Raw genomic sequence first — 21,573 nt, 5'->3', positions numbered from 1 at the left:
TTTGAGTCCACGGCAAAAATTTGATAAGGGGAGAAGGTCAGAGAGTCAATCCAGGTAGAGGCACCTGCCTAAACAGAGGCACAGAAATAAAGAATGTAATGTATTAGGAAAGTAAACGAATGATGTGAGGACTAAGTGGAGATTGTTACAGAGAGGCCATGAGAGAGGAAGTCATCATATGATAATGATAATGGCAACTTGAACCAAGGGGCTATGAGAACAGTTTAAAGAAAGAAGTGGAATGGTGAGTCTTCAGTGTTAGAGAGATGCCTCCAGTAGCACCAACCTCAGTTGACCTGCCTGTGTACCCTTTCTAGTGTTTGGTCTTGGTCTCTGTGGACAGGAGTTTGAAATACACAGTTGTTTCATTCATTCCGGGGAGGTTCTCATAGGGGCTTATGATCCACTCCATGTTTTCAGCATCATTTTTCTTTTAAGAAAGATGTTGAGGATTAAGTTTCTTCCTGAAACTTCTTTCCTCAATGGTCTGTCTGCCCTAATTTGGGGTCTTGAACAGAGTAAGGGTAGTAAAGTTTCATGGGTAGTTGTTCTGAAAAATATCATGAGCATTGGGAATGTGTAGACAGGATCAGTTATGAGCAGAGAGTGCAGGATCTCTGTTCCTTCCGTTTAATCACTGCACACCACAGGGAGCCAGAGAAAATCTCTTTGCAACTTAATTGTAAAGTACTTGGATGATCTTTCTTTACCTTGCTATCCCTAGTTTCTTATGTTGCTTCTAGACTCCCTGCCATCAGAGTGGCTTCCTTGTTTCCCTCACCAGTGTCCTCGGTGTCTAGAAGCAGCAGAAACCTTACAGCTGCTGGGATGTTGCAGTGGGAGGCAAAAGGCAAAGGCTCTTCTTCTCTGCCCTGAGGCTGGCAGGGCAACTGATGGCTGGCCTTGAATCTGGGACATACTCTCTCTCCCTACTCACAGCCGTGTGAGCCTCTTCCCAAGAAGGACTATGGTTTTATGAAGTAATAAATGATTTGGTTGCTTTCAAGCTGGCAGATTGCTTAGCTCAAAGGATTGTTGTTGGAATGTAGAAACCTGTAATGCCGAGTCATATATCATTGCTGATCCTTTTTTTCTTGAAAAACTAGTTGCTTGGTAACTAACTGGAGGACAGAAAGACTTGACAGAACGACTTCAGCACAGAAGGCTCCTAGTTTGAATTGGAGTAAGCTATCACATAATAAGATGCAGCGAATGTTGGCAAGTGTGGAGGGTCAACTGTGTGTTCTCTCTAACCCAAACTGTTGTTAGGTTCATAGAAGTTCAGTGATTAGTTCAAGACTGAAATAGAAATTTCTGAAACTTTTGAGATTGTTTTAAAAACAATTCTATTTGGAAGGGCTTTTGTTTGTTTGTTTGTTTTGTGCTGTAAAGAATGGCAGTAGCTTTCATTGTAACTTTTCCAGAAGGCCCAGACACAGCTCTACTAGGGTTAGGAGCCTCAGGGTGGTCACTGTGGCATTGGGAAAGGAAAGACCACCAATATTAGAACAGGTACCTAACATTAGGGCTAAGGCCTTGGGGTCTGACCCTAAGTTTCTACATCCTTGGTAAGAGAGTATTATGTATCACCTGCACACCTCTGAATGGCCCTGAGAATCAAACGAGATGAGGCTGTGGGATCCCTGTTGCAAACTGTGGAGGAAACATGAGGCCAGTCAAGGCATGATGCAGGCCCAATGGCTACTGGGACAGAATTGACTCAGTGAGGTTGGGGCCTGTGACTGGTATTGCACTGATTGGAGAGGAGGAAGGACAGAGAGATTTTCCCATAGAACCATATTAAAAAATCTCATCTCCAGGGGTCTTGGCCAATCTGGAAGTTGGGACTGGGGTTGCAAAGTCCTTGTGAATCATGCAACTCAATGAAGAACTGCATGGGACACTCACAGACAGCTAGTTAGTATCTGGAAGAAAGGGATCAGACTTCTGGACACACTCTGTCTCACCCAAATTCTCCCTGCTTTTCTTTGCTGCCTAATCTCTAGACTTTGTTTTTGTAGAGAAAGCAGGGATTTTTCCTTCACAGATCATGTGCATTCTTAAAGATACCTTGTATTTCCAACAATGTGCTCTTTCTGTTTCCTCATCCTATTGTAAGATTTACTCAGGTCTCTGGCTTTGTCAGTGAAGCAGGTGTGGTCTCAGGAGGAAATGATGCTCCTGGATCCCTCACTCCTCCAATTCCAGAATGTCTCCTTTGGGCAAAAGTCCTAAAATTCTCTTAGAGACATTCTGTTTGGGTTTCATTGTTCACAGTGGCTGTCTGCTGGCTATGTTCCAGTGACCCAAAACAAGATCTAGCATAAGCACTTGTACTCTGAATTTGTGAAGATTTTTTTTTTTTTGGCTCTGGCTAGAAGCATGCAGGTAAAGTTGTGGTTGTATGTAAAATTGAACAAACAGCACTGGACACTTTTGTGTTGCTCTGAGGAGGAAACGCACATGGGTCCCTTCATAAATGTTGCAGCACTGCTCAGAAGAGAGGGATTGGAAGGAGAAACTGAACAGTATGTCTTTCAATTCAGTAAATATTTATTGAGTACCTACGGTGTGTTGCCCTCTAGTAGATATTAGAATATGTCTCATTTGGAACTTCAGGTTTGTTGCCTGTACATTCCCCCAAATGCCCTTGAGTTTATGATAAATTCCTTTCATTAGCCTCTTCTAGAGAGAATAATTGCAAACAGGACATAGAAAGTTGCCTGAGTGGTAGGAACCCTTTTCTTGACAGTGCTTCAGTTCCCTTTACCCTGTGTGTGTGTATGTGCATGTGTGTGTGTGTGTGTGTGTGTGTGTGTGTGTGTGTGTGTTTTCTTTGTTTCTACATGCTTGGTAGATAGTGGCCACTTCACAGTTTCCAAGTTTTATCTTACATCCAGACCCCAGTTCCCCAATTCCATTCACAGGCAGGAGTTAAATGGCTCCACTGAATAGGCATTCTAAATTTCTGGGAGAAGAAATCTGATTGGTTCAGCCAGCTCCCATGTCTTTCCATAATCCAATCAGGTTCTCAGAAATTAGAATGAGAACTGTGTGGTTTCCACTCAGCCTGGGGGATAGGGGAAAGAGAGGAGACCATCATCAAATATAGTGAACAAGACTGACAAGTCCTTGATATCACAGAGGTTACAGTCTTGGAGGAAAGAAAGACAATAAACAAATATGCAATGCTATGATAGCCAGACCTAACCTCACTTAGGAAGCCTGAGGGGTAGGTTAAGCAAAGGAACAGGAGAAAATGGATCCTGGGAAGGAACAAAATGACAAGTAATTGATGAATTTTCCAGGTGGAGTTGTCAGAGGAAAGAAAAAACCAAGTGGTAAGGAAAAATCTGACTATGTAGCAATGTGGAAAAAACAAACCTTTAAAAATTATTCAACAATGGCTTGATTATGTGGCTGTTCTCTTTGGCTTGGACTGCAAGTTCTATGAGGGAAGAGACCATCTTTTTCATTGCCTTTGGAACCACTTGACTCCTGGAGAATTTTACATGGCCCGGCATGTTCAGATTCACTGTAATGTAATGTCTTGGTGCAGTTTTATCCCCAGATTTCAGCTGCTCATGTTAAAATATTACATGTTTGAAGCATACTCTCTCACCCTTCACTGGGAAGATGAATTGCATATTCTCATAGAGTGTTTTTTCTCTCTCCAGGTTGTCAAAGTGGGATAAAGGGAAATTATGGTCATTTTTGGAAGGATCAATAATTGCCATTTTTCTTTCCTATAAAGTACTGTTTTTATGTCACACTGTGCACCCCAAGCCCTCAAACAGATGTTTTAACAGACATTGTTGGCTGTATTTTTGTTTTGAAAATTCTGAAACATTACCGAAAGAGGAGAGGGCTAGGGAAAAAAAGAACCCATAATTGATTCTAATATATATTTAATTTGGCAGAACTTGAGAGAGACTTGCTGGGATAAGGCGGGACATTTCTTTGATCTTCCAGACTTCTTATCATGGAAGGCAACAGGTGTCACAGCACGGTATGTTAATTACAAGTTGGATTTTATTTGCACTCTTCCATTCTTGGGTGTCTGGGTATATGTATTGCTTTCTTAACTCTCTTTGACTGGACATTCTGTTTGTACATCTGCATGTGATTTTGAATACTTGAAACATCTTGAGTCTATCTTCCATCTCCACTACACATGCCCAGATACTATTCCAATTCCTGCGAGGCCAGAAATGTGAGTATCCAAGGTGAAGACCATTCCTTAAAATGGACACATTTGGAGGAAACATGAAAAATCTGGAGTAAATGGTGCCTTTTTGCCCAAAAGCACCTTTTACTTGGCAACTAAAAATTAGGGCAGGAGATGTTTTTCAAGGAAGTTGATTTTAAGTGGATGAATGTGATATGAATTTATTTTGGTTTTGTATAAATGTGCTGGAATCTGTATAAATGGTATACCACTGTAGAGGTATGTATGTTGGAATCAGCCACTATTTTTCAGTAAGTTATGAATGTTAAAAATAAAGTATGTGCTACATGCAGGAGACTTTTACAGAATACTTATTGCATATGAAATTGTGGCTGATATAATTAACAGTGGGAATGTGCCTGGATATGTGCAGAAGATGGACAGGAAATCTGTTCATATATAGCCAGTTTGTTACCATCTTAACCTCAGTTAGGGGACTACATAAGGGTGAGAGGTTTTCTCAAATTGAGAAGGATTTTGAATCTGGATTGAACAAATCTGTGAGTTAGAGGATCCATTCCCAGAGGAAGAGATAAACCTGTATAAAGTAGAGAGCAGGTGTTGTATCTTAAATTCTGTGCCTTCAGAGCAGGCATGTCCTCCCCATTTTTTATTATATAAACTCAGGAGAAGCCGGGAACAGCAGTACCATTCTCCCTGTGCTCCTCCTGTCTATCCCATGGTACAGGGTTTGGCCTTTTCTTGTGGTGAGTTGATAAGAGTGTGATAGATCAGCAGCCCTACTTCCAGAAGGAGATACTGGTGAAGGCCTTTGATGAGCACATCATTCTTCATGTGGCGTCCACCAGCACCTCCCTTCAGCAGAGCAATCATCTGCCAAAGGTCCCAGAGAGGAGAGCATCCATATGCACATGAAGACAGCCTCAGCTAACCTCAGGTACTCACCCCTCTAGTGGTCTGAACTTTGCCCTGGAGGGTGTAATTAGTCACCATTATAGTTTTCACCACTGGGGAGGAGGCATGGGTGAAGACCTCATCTTGGGCATTCCTCTTGTGTGACATTGTCTAAGTTATTAAAAGAATTTCTGGAGGCTTTTTTTTCTACTTTTGTGCATCAGTGAAGGAAATGTTCTGATTTTAGCAAAATAGACCTGATAGTTAAAATATGCTAGTAGTTGTGTGTTTGTAGGCCATTGGCTTCAAGGCTTATAGGACTCAAAAATAAAACCAAAGATGGAGAAAGACCTGGTTTTCCTTTTCTTTGGGTCTTGTTTAATCCAGCACTTTTATTTCCCCTTGGTTGTTTCTGATGGCTCTGGATACAGTAAACAACTGTTTCCTCGTGTCTGATGCCATATTCAGACCTCAAGGAGGGGGCTTTTTGAAGCTAGTCCCAGCTCACATAGATTTAAATCAAATAGTAAGTATGGAGGTCATATGGTGACTTGTATCATTAATAGCTGTGTGCTCTTGGGCATGTGTCTTTGTTGAGTCTCACACTACTTATCTGCAAAATGGAGATCATGGTACCTACCTAAAGGCTGGTTGGGACAATCTTGTTCAAGCAATTTTCCAAACTAACTTGATTCTAAGAATCACTTGAATGATTTTTTCAACACCGATTCCCAGGAGTTGCAGTTTTCTGCTTCCTGAAATCTCTATGGGACACACCTGGGAACTTGTATGTTTAACAAGTGCCGGGGTGGCTATATGGTCAGGTATATTTGGACAACAATAAATAGAATATACTTGAAAGTCTTATGATTCTGAGATGGTCTATACTTGTGAGAGACTGGAAGTATTTTAAAGGCCTAATATAGTGAATTTAAAATTGAAGGGCTTCTTGTTGACATCAGAACATACTTGCGATCTTCCATCTCTGTGACACTCTCAGATCTTAAGGAAGCAAAAAAGTTTAATCCTCAGAATTGATTTATTGGCCATTCAGTCATCCCTGCCATTTTTTTTATTGGCTACATTGCTCATGACTCATTCTTTTTTCATTAGTACAAATTAACAATCCCCACTCCCCCCACCCTGTCCCATACTTGTGGGCAAGTTCAGACCTCCCTTTCAGTTTCCTTCTCTGCAGAGAAGAGCCTGCAGACTTTGGGCACCCAGCACTCAATTCCTTCTGCATAGGTGGCTGCCTTCTTTTCTGGCCCTCTTACATCTTAAGTTTGTCTTCTGTCTTTTCTTTGTTTACTCCAGTGTCTCAATTCATTTTGCCTTCTTCATTTCATCCTGCATGATCAAGGTGAAAGGAGGAACTTCTCTGAGCTTGATTGCAAATGTAGATAATAATAGTGAGTTCATGAGGTTATTGTATGGATTGAAATAATAGAAAAACTTCAAACATAGTACTGAGAAAGTGTTTAAGGAATTATCTCCTTTTTTACTTCCCTTTCTCTATCACATTTGGCAGGGAGTATTTACATTAAGTTGCTGGCATAAAGGAAAGAAAAATCCTTGCGGTCTGACTGACCTGGATTCAGTCTCTCCATATAGTATCTGCAAGAACCTAGAGCAAATAGTCTTCCTCCCTCAGCATCGTTTCCTTTTCTGCAAGCAGTCTCAGGATTACTAAGAGGTAGATATAATGGAGATGAAATATGTAACACAAAGTGTTTAAACAATAAAGGTTTAATTTTTAAATTAAAAAAAAAATTCCCCACTGTCTGTTCTCTCCCCTAAAATAAGGATGACCAGGATGGGAAATAGAATGTCTCAATGCCAAAATAACTTTGGGCAGTAGAGCAGGAACTTGGCATCCTCTGGGCAAGGAGAAGTAGAGGTTCAGATTTGGTGTTTATTTGGCTCTTACATGTGATTGTTTTGGGTGGATTTGGTGAAATGAGTGCCAAAAAGGCTAGAAGGTGTTTTTCTTTTTCTTTTTATTGTTCTAGTAGAGTCTGGACTCAGGAGTGATTGGATTTCACCTTGTCTTAAAGCTTTCAAACTTGTTTTTGGTAGTGACCATATGTAAGAAATTTTTCTCTTCCTCCTCTCCTCCTTCTCTCTTTTCCTTGAAAACATTTTTCCTCTCCTCTCTAGTTGTTCTCATTCCCTGAAATACAGCATTTACTTGTGTTTATCTGGGTCACTGAGGAAATCAGCACCAGGCTGAGGACTGATTTGTAATTCTGTTCCATTCTTTTCATCATATTAATGAAAATAATTACTGCTATTTTTGTTAATAGTAATAATGGTCACTGTCATTTATCCAGTGCCTTTCTTTTATCTGTGCTAGGCGTACTGGCGAATGTTAGCTCTGTTAGTCTTCAGCAACCATCCGTGAAAGCAGGTGGTGTTATTTCCATCTTGCAATTCACGAACTTAAGCTGAACACTGTAGTAATTTGCCATGTTCTAGCCATTGAGTGGGTGACTGTCCAGAACATGAGAGATGGTTAGTCAGAGATTCAAAAGATAAAATTTTGTATAACCAGACTAAAATATGTTCATACATATAAATACTCCCTCTAAAGAGATTTGCAGTGACTGGTAATAAATAAGCTAAAAACAGGGCCAGGTTTGGTTCAGTGATAGAGGTATGCTTAGAATACAGGAGGCCCTGAGTTCAGTCTGCAGTGCACGTGTGTGTATGTGCGTGTACTCTGCTCTTTCTCTTACACACACACACACGCACACACACACACACACAGAGAGAGAGAGAGAGAGAGAGAGAGAGAGAGAGAGAGAGAGAGGGAGGGAGAGAGGGAGAACAAGAAAAAAAAACAGTGATTAAAATGTAAAAGAATCAGAAGTCAGTGAAAATATTCATAGAATGACTGAGTTTATTCTAAGAATTTCACAGAATGTATGAGGTTCTTTAAACTTACTAATAGGTTGTTTTCAGGGTTCTTTTGACCAGAACAAAGTGGGACATGACTAGGTGAAGAACTGAGTCCATCAAAACCCAACTGTTCTTTGGGAGCCTAAGATTGTTTTGAACACAGGGGTTTGAGAAAAAGTTTTTCTTCATTTTCAGGGGGCAAAAATGTAATGTAACTTATTTAAAAGTATGTTCTAATAATAATAATAAGTATGTTCCAATTATAATTTCAGATAAACTATTGATTTTAAAATAGTTTACATTTTCAGGAAATTTTCTAGTTGTAAATTCTCAGGAATGATGGTCCTGAAAGCTTGCCCATGCCTTACACGGAGTTCCCTTTGTTATTAACATCATTTGTTACATGTGTGGTGTGTTGGTCACAAGTAATGAACGAATATTGGTGTGTTATCATTAACTAAACTCCATACTTTATTTACATTTCCTTGCCTAATGGGCTTCATCTGTTCTAGGTCCCACCCAGGGTAGCACATTACATTTAGCCTTGTCTCCTCAGGAACCTCTTGGCCTCAGTGGTTGCCTAGGCTTTCCTTGTTTTTGAAGACTTCAACAGTTTTGAATAGTGTTGGTCAGGTATATGGTGGGCCGTTCCTCTGCTGGAAGTTGTCTGATATTTTTCTCACAGTGAGACCTGGATAGTGTGTTTAGGGGAGCAAGTTCACATGGTTCTTTCATATCACTCTTGGAATCACATTAACCTGATTCTCTGGCTGAGATCCTCTTTGTCACATTTCTACAGCTTAAAGTGTTCATTCCAACCCCTGACGCCCACTCCTTGTATACTGTACTCTTTGGAAAGAAGTCACTGTGTATAACTCTCCAAACCTAAAGGGAGTGGGAAGATATGTGTGCTTCATCTCTTTGAAGGTGGAAGAGCTACATATATTATTTTGAATTATTTTTGTATGGGAGACTTGTTATTTTTTCAGTTCACTTACTTTTATGGCTTTGGAATGAAGGAAATTGATGACCAGGCTTCTTAGGCCCAAGAGATATTCTGTAAGTTTGGTTTAAAGTTTACATGTTAGAATTTCTGAGACGTTTCTATGGCATAAGGGAAACTGGGGCTTTATTTTCTAAAATATATTTTATTTTCATTTTAATTTTTATATTATATTAATGTACTTATATTGTTTTCCTTTTCCTTTCTCCTGCACTACAGGGTACAATTCTATGTAGGTTCCAGTAAATATTCTGTCTTCCATGTTAAAGAAATGAAATAATGGTTTTCAGAAACCACTATGAAAATAATCCCTTTTTAAATTCTGGAATAATCCCTTTTAAAATAGCATTTATTTGTGTGCTTCTCGGTTTGGAGTTTTTAAGGTATATCTTTGTATTGTAATTTTTCTCACTATTACTTGCTCATCTGTCAGGATATGCGTACGGATGGCATATTGATCTGTAAACGAAGAATGGGAATCTATCTCATACTCTTTTTACCATTGACATACAGAATTCTGATGTACTGAGTGAACTGTACAGCTCAGAAATTGAGCTAAAGATCATCTAAATGTTCAGGTGTATGTGTACATAGGTATAGGGCAGGTAGAAGAACAGATATGTCAACCAGATCTCACATCCATAACTTACTCAGCATTCTGAGTGCAGACTTGTTTATGTGTGTTTACTCTCCGGCAACTGGAAGCCAAGCTGGATGCACCTGGACATAGAAAGCAAAGGTGTGAGTGGCAGTTGCTGTAGGTGTATATGAATCATCATCTGCCTCTAACACTGTGACTCTTAAATTGCAGCTTAATATATTCCTGTCCCTCAGTGATCAGATGGATTTCCCTTACTCTTTTGGAGAAAAGAAAGAGGATGGGGTGCTAAGTCAGCTGTGTGTGCTCTGGTGATACTGAGTAGAGAGAGCAGCTTGGGTAGGGGTCTTGTCCTTACTGAGGGTAAAGACATCAGCTTGAGAAGGAAGAAGCCTCATGCTAAAGTCTGCCTCTGGAGGCTGCTACCCTTCACACCCCTTCCTCAGTGCTTTCCTCCTGGACACCTTTTCATGTGCGTATAGAGATGAGATTTGATTAAAAAACAGCTTTATTGTGAAATAATTCATATTCTATACAACTCAAAGTTCACCCATTTAAAGAATACAATTCAGTGTTTTTGACATATTATTTATTTTTAGTAATTAAAATTTGTGTAGTGTAAAATTTGCCAATTTAACCATTTTAAGTATATAGTTCAGTAATATTGCTTACATTCACAGTGTGGTGTAACTATCACCACTGTCTTATTCTAACACTATATTTTCCAACACCATATTTTTAAGCAATAACTCCCCATTTCCTGAAAACCTCTAATCTATTTCTGTTATAATGTTTTTCTTTTCTAGGTAACTTATTTAAGTAGAATTACATACTACTAGTAATTTTGTATCTGGCTTATTTCACTTAGCACCCTTTTTTCAAGGTTTACCCACATTGTAGCATTTGTCAGAATTTCCTTTCTTTTTTATGGCCGAATAATAATGTTCCATTATACTTATTTGCTTATTCTGTTGATAAATGTTTGCATGGTTTCCACTTTTTGGCTATTGAGAATAATGCTACAGTGAACATTGATGTTTATTAGTTGGTTTCTGTTGCTATAACAAAAACCTGAGATGGGGTAATTTGTAAAGAAAAGATATTTACTTACCTCTCAATTCTGAAGGTTGAAGATCTTGTGCTTGGCTTCTGGTGAGGGTGCATGATGAAATATTTTCTTGTGCAGAACACAAGTGCAAGAGGGAGTGGGGATTAACTCTCTTTAAGAACCCACTCTCTTGGTAACTAATTCATTCCACTGAAACTTAACCCAGCCTCAAGAGAACTACCCCAGTCTCTTGAGATAGATATTAATCCAATCTTAGGTGGTGCCCCTATGACCTGCTCCCTCCCCCATGTCCCCAACTCTTCTCAATACTGTTACATTGGGAACCAAGTTTCCAGCATGTGAACTTTTGGGAGAAAAACAGATCCAAACTATAGCAATTAGTGTGTGAGTATCTGCTCAAGTCTCTGCTTTTGGTTCTTTGGGGTATCATCTAGGAGTGGAATTGCTGGTTCATGTGGTAATTCTATGTTTAGTTTTCTCAGAAACCGCCAGACTTGTCCACAGTGGCTACATCATTCTCCATTCCTATCCACAGTATGTGAGAGCTCCAATTTCCCCACATCTTTGCCAACTCTGTTTTCCCCATTTTTTTTTTTTTCAAATTGTCATCAGTGTTGTGGGTCTCTGTAAGGTTTAGGAGACAGCTTTTATAATGTTAAAAGTCTCTGAATGGAAGATAAATTGATGGAATTTAGATTATCCTGGAGGGGACATATTGGGAGCTGGATTTGGTTGAAGCATTTTGATAAGGATTCCTCAGGTTGTCTCATAAAATTTCTTTTTTTCCTAAGGAAAAAAACGCAGACATTTTTGATATGCTTGACACTAAAGCCTTTTGGTTTGCATTGTTTTATGTTTACAATGGAGGATGGTTTCTCAAAACAGTGTTGCATAAAACAGCCCTCATACGTTCTAGGAAGAATGACCCAGTCCTCTCTAATCAGTTTATTCTTTAGAATATTTGACAGTGCTGAAAAATGACCTGTAAATATGAGATTTTCTTTCCTCTAAATTTTGGCAAAGAAGAATGTTTTCACTCTTTACGGAAACATATGATCTTTATCTCTTCACTGATGAATAATAGAAATAATGTAGAATTTAAAACAATCCATAAACACATAAGGGTCAATTATTTTCTGTAAATAAATCTAGATACATGGAGTCATCAGCCATTAAGGTAAGCCTATGAAGTCATCAAGGGACTAGGTCTTTTGACATTTTTACATCTAGGTCTTCAGCCCTGACTTCATTCTTAAGATCACCTCATGGTCAGGGATGCTTCTGGTGTCTGCATCACAAAGTCCACAATCCATCCAGCAGGAGGCAGGAAGGTGGCAAGGGTGGGGGCACTTCAACAGGACATGCTGTGCATCTGAGCCAGCCTTGAGTAACCGACCTTTCTAGGAGATCCAGATAATACTTGTAGTTTTATGTCATCGACCAACACTGAGGTTTATGGTCAAACCCAGCTGGATGGCAGTCTGGTCATTGTAGGCTTTTAGTTGGTTGCCTTACTACCCACATAAAATTGGAGTTCTCTTACCACTAAAGAGAAAAAGAGAGAATTGGTATTGGATAAAAAACAAAATCACAGAATCATAATTTCTTGGGAAATTACCAATTTATATTCTTTCTGTGATAGTGAGGAAGAGGAGAGTGAGAGTGGTATGTGGGGAGAGATGAGCAGCTTGTGATTTTTGTCATTCATTCATCCATTGCTTACTTATTCTGATCTATAGATTCAGAGAGCACCTGCTGGATATCCCCTTGCTAATCCAGCACTAGAGACATATACATTTATTGAACTCTTCAAATCCACATGAAGGCTGGAGTGCCAAAAAATCCTCAGCTCACAGTTTTGTCTTACATTTTTCATATGAGTGAGCTTAGGAAACCCCTTTACTTCCTCTCAATCCATTTCTTCTTAGGAAGTGGAAGACAAAAACAACATGGAGCGAGACAATCAAGAACCTCATGGATGGGACCTCTGGCTAGTATCTGCCACATAGTAGCATGTAAGAAGTATCATCTCCATCTGTGTTTTCCCTTTGTCTTTTTTTTCTTTTTTCCTTTTTCCATTTCAGGAATTGAACCCAGGGACACTTAACTATTGAATTACATCCCCAATTCTTTTTATTTTGAGACAGTGTCTTTCTAAGTTGCTTAGAACCTCAACTGAGCAGCTAAGGCTGCTCTTGAACTTGTGATCCTCCTGCCTCAACTTCCTGAGTTGCTGGATTATAGGCTTATGCCACCATGCTCAGCATTTCCCTTTGGTTTTTATTATTTGAGTATTAGGGTGAATTCAAATTCAGTTAAAAAAAACCTTACAAGTGGGTGGAAAGGACAGGCCTTGTTTTCTTCTCTCCATTCTTCTTCTTGGCTTCTTGTCATGCCATTAGGGGTCTATGAGGCATGGAGTGAGAGTCAGCAGTTCTTGGACCTATCATGGATGTGAAGACATGAGTAGGTACCAGGAAGGCCTCAGGCCAGTCAGTTCAGAGACCAAATGTCCAAAGAATGTTAATGTCATGGCTTTTTCTCCTGTTAAGACTCAGGTTCTCAGGATCCCTGCACTAGTGCTGCCTACTGGAGCACTGCCTGCCTCTGTCTGCACACTGAAGCAAAATCTAAAGTCTGCTGTCTTTAACTTTTCATCAGTAAAGCAAATCTGAATACAAAAGGTTAAGAAACCGCACCTGTGTCCTTTGGGGTATGGGTAAAAATGTGTGACCTCGGTAATTATGATGGCCGTACCCTTCGTTGAGAACCGCCAGTCTGAGGGTATTCAATTTCCATAAAGTTCTTTCCCAGCCCTCTGCTGCATACATCTAGAAATGAATTTTGTACTCCTGAAAGATGATAGCCAGCATGACTGTAATTTTCCAACTGAGCAGCAATATAGCTTTTCCTTTACTTAACAATTTTCTTTGAGACCTCAAATCACTTTTGGAATTTAATCCCATTTGCTCTTTCAATATGGTAAAGTGGACTGATCTTGAAATTGATTCCTCATTTACAGATGGATATGATGGTGTATTTTCTTTTTAAAATATTTTGAAACTATGAAAGTAGTATACAGATCTCATTTTCCAAGTAAAAGAACTGAAACCCAGAAGTGTATTTTGAAGTGTGCCAGTGGGTGGAGTAAGAGCTGGAATATCGGGGCTATCCCTTATCTTGCCTTGCTTAAGGGGCCCTTTTCTTGCTCCAGAAGGCCCCCCTTCAGGATGTAGGGGGTGTTTCCAGTGTTTACGGGCTCTTGAATTTGTTTTCTACCCAGAGTGACTCCGTCAGTGGACTCTCTCATGGCCTTGCTAATCGGACCTTCAGAACATGCTGTTCATGTGTGATTCTGGGTAGCAAGATTCAGTCAACTTGATTAAAGGTATCAGTTTTCAGTTGTTGGACCCATGATGCTCTTCAGGACTCTGACAGCTTGGTGGTGCCTGGGACCCATGACACAAGATTAGAAGTGGTGTGGCTGGGAGCTCTGAAGACTTGTCCCTGGTAATCTTGGGGTGTGACCCTCAGTTTCCTGATCTGCAAAGTGCAGTAGTTGGATTTGGAGATCCACATAGCCCTTCCAGATCCAAAGTTCTGAGTCTGTGTGATATAATGGTGTTGACCAAAATATCTTTATGGATTCCCTCTTGAAACTTTTCTTCAGAAAAAAAAAATTTACTAAGGTCAAACCTTAGAACTCAAACCTTTAAGATGTAAGTTAATGTTAAGATGCTCCAAATATCCCTTCTTTTTTCTTTTTTTCTCCTTATATTTAGTTTCTTTTTTTAAAAAAAATCCTTTTCTTATTTTTTGCATTTTTATTTCTTCTCTCTAAATTATTGTCAGGGGCTTTTGAAGAGAATTCTTAAATGTTATTAAGAAATTACAGTCAAGGAGCCCTTTGTTCCCAAGTCATTTAGAAGATTGTTTTTTCTTTTGTTAAATGAAAAAAATTGTCAACCTGTGTCATGAAAATGTGCCAAAAACTGCATTTACCAATAAAATGTGTCAGCTCTTATTATTGCTCAGATATTATTCCTTTCAAAAGCCGAACACGCTCCCTAGGCTTTCTAAACAATCCTCAGCTCATTCATCTTTCCGGTTTCCTTACATTTCAAACCTTTCTGGGTCCATGTGTGTGGGGGGGGCAGCCTGTCTTTTAAAAATTAATGGGTTCCAAATGCCATTCAAACCTGTTTCCGCCCTTCACCTCCTCCTCCCCTCCCCACGCTGGCTTGTGAGGAGTCTTATACTCTGTATAAATATTGAGCAGGAGATAGTTTCTAAAGAGGTGTTTGGACTTTTAATTAACCCCGACAGCTTTTCTTCTTGGGATTTCACTCTGCTGTCTCCCTGGAAAAGTCAGGTAGGTCAGTATAGAGAGGGGAGGGAGGCTCCGCACTGGATGTGTTCCTGGCTGCTGGCCCTAGAGACACTGAACTCTGAGCCAACCATGAAGTCATTTTGAATTTAAGGAGCCTTGCTAATCCAAGGCAATGCGTCTTAATTTGACAAAGTAAAGGCTGCCCGATAAGCAACCCTAGCTACAAGTTCTATGAAACTGGGGGTGTTTGTAAGTTTAGATTGTGCCAGAGAAACGTGGTGATGTGGAAGAATGGGCTCATTTTCTTCTGTTTACTCCCCCTCTTAAGCCCTCCCCCTCCCCTCTGCCTTTTCTCTTCCTTTGGCCTGATTCAGCCCTGCAGTCTGGCCCCTGCAGTGGCTTGATGTGAAATTTGAGAAACATATGTAGTTTTCTATTTCAGGAAAATGATCTCAGGGATTGAATGTGTTTTTTTTTTTTTTTTTTGGTTGGCTGTTAAGCTCTGATCTTGCCCAGTGTGGTTTTTTGATGATGGGAAAGAGGCTTCGAAGTGCTTTTTATCAGAATTTCATATAATAAAGTGTAAGGTTTGGTTTCTTTATTTCGCCCCCGCTCCCCACCCCAGGCCCATGATACAATGTCGTCTCTTCTATCAGAAGTACACATTGTTCACATTACAATCACTTCATTGCTGCTTGCACACACATGTATGAAAATGGCCACTGTGTCTCTTCTACACAAAAGTCATTTTAAATGTAGTTCAGTGGAGGACCAAGGGTCTGCACACTGTACCCAGAAAGGAAAAGGGATCCACTGGGGGAAAGTTCGCCTTTGTTGTGCCTTGGAAGGACCAGTACTCTTTGTTCCAAAAGTGAGCGTCAACGATGGGCCTAGTGCCCTGTCAACTGAACTTTATTCATCCAGCCATGCAAAGCCTTATAGTCTAGGGGCAGTGGGCTGTAGCATATAACTTGGGGTATAATAAGCCATCCATCCAGGTTTGCATAGGTAGACATTATAATGTTTGCACAATGATGAAGTTGCCTAATGATGCATTTCTCAGAATATGTCAATCATTATGTGATGGATGGCTGTACTGTGTTAGCAGATTAAGTTTGCATAGTACTTAATGTGTGCTAGCAAGATTTTGACCAATTTAGATATATTAACCCTTTGGTCCTCCCAATATCCTTATGTTACATGAATTATGATTATTATTTATATTCCACAGATCAGAAAACTGAGGCTCAAAGAGGCCAGAGAACTTGCCCATTGTCACGGTTAATAAGTGCAGAGATGGGATTTGAATCTCAGAATTCAGGCTATTTACTACAATGATATACCAACTTGATTAATACCAATTAGGTTAGTACCTGTTTGTTAACTGATTATTAAAGATATAGCCAGAAAACTATTTTTATTTTCTTTTTTTTTTCTGGGGAAAGATATGGGGCATTGAACCCAGGGTCATTTAACCACTGATCCACATCCCCAGACCTTTTTTGTTGTTGTTGTTTTATTTTGAAACAGTGTCTCACTGAGTCCTTAGGGCCTTGCTAAATTGCTGAGGTTGGTCTTGAACTTGTGATCCTCCTGCATCAGTTTCCCAAGTTTTGGGGATTACAGGCATGTGGCAACAGGCCCAACTGAGAACTGTTTTGCTAAAGTAAAGAATTTGCTAGGTAAATAATCACACTAAACCAGACATTCTCCAGGCATAGTCCAGGACAGCCCCATAAGCATCAGTTAAAAACATTGAAAATGCAGATTCTCTGGCCTCACCCCAAACCAACTGAAATGGAAACTCTTGGGAGAAAGGACAGAATAATTTGTGTTTTAACAGATCCTCCAGGAGATACAGATGCATGCTAAAGTTTGAGACCATCTAAGACTCAGGTTTTTTTTTCCCCCCTCTGAAATTTTGAGTCTTTTCTTTAAAAGAATCATACTTTCGGGATTTCACCTTTGTATACTCCAGATTTATTTCCACATAAATGTGGAAACTGAGCTGTAGCTTCAGTGATATTTTTACTAATTTTTAAAAATAATATTTCTGAGAAATTTTGGAACTTTTGGGTATGTCTGCATCTTGATGTTTTTTTTTTTTTTTTTTTTTTTGTATTTTGGTTTTTGCTTGCCCCTGGCTCCACCCATTGCCCATGGCTTTCAGTGTCAGAGAACTCAAAGAGTCCTAGACATGATTGCAGTCTCTTCCATTTATCCCAGCTGTCTAAGGCTCCCCTAGTGGTTGGTGAAGAGGGAGCCAATAGATGCAGAAATAATGGAAAAAGGGAAGTCACAGAACTGGGGAATGGGGAAAAAATACTGGGCTTCTCACTGGACTTGGAATCATAGTTCAGACTCATTCCACACATGTGAATTTAGGTCATAACTGCTAAGCAACCATTCCGTCCTCTGTAAAATGGGAATCACACAACCTACTTCACAGTGATGTCCTATTGATTTGTTCAGGCACAGAATGAGCATCAAATTGTGTTTGTTCTGTATCAAAAGGAAGCTACATGAGAGTTAGCCATTAGCATCTTTGGCAGAGTGTGTATGCTAAGAAAGGGATTATAGGTTTGCAGAGCATCGAGGAATCCAAAGTGCTGCAGAATGACCTGGTGTTCCAAGGAACAGAATTCTGGGAGGTTCAGTTGCAAAGAAAATCAGGCAGCAGTTTGAACACTTTATGTCTCAAATCTATTAGTTTTCAAAAAGGTATCTCAAAGCAATTTAACAATGTTGGGATTTAGACTTAATTTTGGGGGGGTTAAAGGTGGGCCATGCACTGCTGAAAGTCAAAACCTAAGGACTGTAAAAATATTGATGCAACTGTCAGAGGTACATGGTATTTGACCTTCTATTAATAAAGACAAATTATTGCATTTCTATGATATTTGAGTCTGCAAAAACTTCCCTTAATTCCATTGGTATTTCATTCCACAGCTACTGGGGCCATTGGGACAAGGGATGCAGGGTTGTGTTTCTAGAAGATTTATGGGGTGGAATACTCATTTGATTTACTAAACCGAGAGTCAGAGCAGGTTGAGATAGCAACACCATGAAACTTCCTGAATGATAATGGCCACAGAAACAACTCAGGCATTTGGAAGTATAGAATCAAGCCATGATGGAAAATAGGTAAGCACAAATAAACAGAAGGCAAAGCATATCCTGAACAGATTGTGCTGGACATAGGAGGACTCTGAGGGAGACCTTTTGTGTGGACATTTGCAGGATATGGACAATGAAGTGTTCATTGTACCTTTTTGCTAAAATAGCTACCTCCCACTTCATAAGGTGGCTTCTCTTTTGTCCAGACTTTAATGGTGGGCCATGCACTGCATAAAGACAGGTGGGCCATGCACTGCATAAGGACAAGACCTGTGTTATTTGCAAAAGGTCTTTGCTTACACAATACAGTTTTTCCCCCCTATGTCTTTGCTCATTCACAGGGCACTCTGGAATCAGCTCATCTAAGCCTCAGATTTCAAAGGGAACTCATTCCTGTTTGAAAACAGTCATATCCATTTTGCCAGCTCTTTGACCTTTGGAATAACATGCACTCGTATCTGAACTGTCAACTGCCTGTACAAATCCATCCAGATCAAGGACTTGGCATTTTCAAGAGTGCATCAAAAGGATGAATGTCCTTCTGATTTTGTTCCTCCAGGACTTGTTTTGAGGAAAACTGGTGCTTCTAGTCTTAATGAGATGAGACTGTAGGGGAATGGAGTCTTTGGGGCCTCGACTTACCTTACAGTCCTGTACCCTTTTATTTCAAGTTGCACATGATGTTTTTAGCCCTAACCCTCACAATAGCATTTTTCTCCAGCTGCACTCACTTTTATGTCATTCTTGTTGATCATGATCATTTGACTGTAAAAGTATAAAAATAAGAAAAATTTCCAAAGGCCATTTGCTATGGAAAAATGGAACATGTTGACTTTTTGCTTACAAGCATTGAGAGCTTTTGGCTGTGAGGGTTTGTTGATACGAAGTTTTGGAGACCAGTCTTTGGTATGTTTTATAAAGTTCAAATGGCTTGAAATTTTTCCAGAATAAAAAGGAAAGAGAGAGAGAGAGAGAGAGAGAGAGAGAGAGAGAGAGAGAGAGAGAGAGAGAGGAGAGACCAATTTGATTAACCAGGATCTGTCCCAGTGTAACTTGTTCATATCTTTGCAAATTAGTAACAGTAATATTATCTTCCATTTATATAGGTCCATCTTATCAAGTGACTGAAAGCAATGTCCTTTTCTATATCCTTTTATCTTCCTAAAATATATCTGTGATATTGTATGGTTTCAAAATGCCAATCTAGCATCATGAAAGGTATATGAATGTGCTGATGGCTTAGAGATTATTTGTTATTGGAAATCCTGAAATTGGGAGTAGAGGTTGACTGTCAAACTTCCAATAGCTATTAATTGTGGAACATCTGGTATCTTTGTTTCCACATCTATATATTAGAGGTAATAATAGTATCTATTTCATACTGTTAAGGTGGTGATTAACTGTGATAATACATGTAAAACATTCATGTGTTACTGCTAGCACATCCTAAATTCCCCCAAAATTCTGTTGTCTGCGTTGGTTTTAACATCAATCAATATGAATTTAAATCCTACCTCTGTCTCCTATTGTTTGTATGGTCATGGGCAATAGTAGAGTCAGTGCCACTGCTGTCTATTGAATAATAACATATTTCAGACATTATGTTAGATACTTTATATGCACTATTTATCACTCCTTACCTTATCTTTCTTAGGTAGGTATGATCATACCCACTTTATAGAAGGGCAGAGTAAGGTTTAGAAAAGGCAAAACTGACTCATTAGTTCTTGTTCTTGGTCACTTGATAAGGCTCCCCTAAGCTATAGCGTTATTAATTGCAGTTGGAGTGACAGTAGCTCTTGTATATACAATGCCTGGCACTTACTGGACATTATTTTTAGTGTTGTAGGTAATGAATTCTATTTTTTTAATCATTTTATTCTTTCTAGATACACATGACTGTAGAGTATATTTGGATGTATTATACATACATAGAATAAGTATAACATGTTCCAATTAGGATCCCAATGTTGTGGTTGTATATGTTGTAGAGTTACTTTGGTCATATATTCATATATAAGGAAAGGAAAGATACATCCAATTCATTCTGCTATCTTTCTATTACTATTTGCCCTTATTCCCTTCATTCTGCTTTGTCTAGTGCAATGAACTTCTAATTTTTCCCTCCCTTGTTGTAGGTTAGCATCCACATATCAGAGAGAATATTTGTTTTTCGGGGACTGGCTTTTTTCACTTAGTATGAAGTTAGTATGAACACAGGGATATCTTTGCTGCATATTTACTGGAAAATGTCATAATTTTCTTCTTCTTTATTGCTGAGAAAATATTCCATTGTGCATATATACTACATTTTCTTTATATTTATCTGTTTATATATTTATATGTTGGTTCCATAGCTTGACTATTGTGAATTGAACTGCTGTAAACATTGATGTGGCTGTGTCACTGTAGTATGCTGATTTTAAGTCCTTTGGGTATAAACAAAAGAGTGGAATAACTGGGTCAAATGGTAGTTCCATTCCAAGTTTTCTAGGGAATCTCCATACTGCTTTCCAGAGTGGTTCCACCAATTTGCAGTCCCACCAGCAATGTATGAATGTGCCTTTTTCCCCACATCCTTGCCAAAATTTGTTATTTGTATTCTTGATAATTGGCATATTGAGTGGGTGAGATGAAATCTTAGAGTAGTTTTGATTTGCATTTCTCTAATTGCTAGGGATTTTGAACAGTTTTTCATATATTTGTTGATCAGTTGTATTTCTTCTTCTGTGAAGTGCCTATTCAGTTCCTTAGCCCATTCTTGGCATGATGCACTGTTACTAACATCATCTTCAATTAGAGCTTTCTGTGCAGTAGAATTTTCCTTTTTCCATTCTTCTTGCCATGCATACATTGTTGGAGACTGGAAAAAAATCCTTAAGAGTGAATTCCTACCTTTTCAGAACTTGAGGCGAACATGTGTGATCTAATGCAGGACACACCTCAGTGTCCACTGTGTGTGTGTGTGTATGTGTGTGTACTTTCCACTCAGCCTAGAAATGTGTGTGTACTATGTCTGCATGCTATGTCAGGAAATCACAAGTGTTCAAAATCATGGACATGAACATAGGGATATCTTTGCTGCAAAGTTTTACTTTCCTGTTTGTTCTGAAAGTTGTTAAGAAAACTGGCTCAGCTAAAGCCAAGCATTTAGGAATCAGATATATTTGGATGGTAGGGTGGAGTCAGCATTATACATTTATTTTTTTGGCACTCAGAAGCAGCAGTGATCCTTTAGACTTGTGTGTGCAGATGTAATGTGTTCCATGATGTTTTAGCCTATATTTCCTGCCTTAATAAATGAAAGCACTTTGCAAAATTGGGCTGCAGGCCTCTGTTGCTATTCTATAGTAGTCAAATTCTCCATATGAATAATCAACATACACTTCCTTCATTTATCTAATCACCCATTTATTCTTTAACCTTGTACAATATAAGTTTCATGGTTACTACAGACTTCAAAGAACACTAT

At 39.2% G+C, this 21,573-nt stretch overlaps 1 protein-coding gene across 7 annotated transcripts in view; it reads left to right on the top strand.

The window, feature by feature from the left end:
• FGGY (FGGY carbohydrate kinase domain containing) overlaps positions 1-21,573 on the top strand; it is a 413,229-nt gene that overhangs the window by 57,241 nt on the left and 334,415 nt on the right. For all 7 annotated transcript variants that reach the window (XM_081308911.1, XM_081308913.1, XM_081308910.1 and 4 more), the window contains one exon: positions 3,921-4,009. In XM_081308911.1, coding sequence (XP_081165037.1) covers positions 3,921-4,009 — 89 coding nt within the window. The remainder of the gene's footprint in view (positions 1-3,920; positions 4,010-21,573) is intronic.

The sequence above is a fragment of the Spermophilus citellus genome (assembly GCF_964194105.1).
Source record: "Spermophilus citellus genome assembly, chromosome: 9".
Taxonomy (NCBI): Eukaryota; Metazoa; Chordata; class Mammalia; order Rodentia; family Sciuridae; genus Spermophilus; species Spermophilus citellus.
This window is presented reverse-complemented; position numbering and strand designations above follow the sequence as displayed.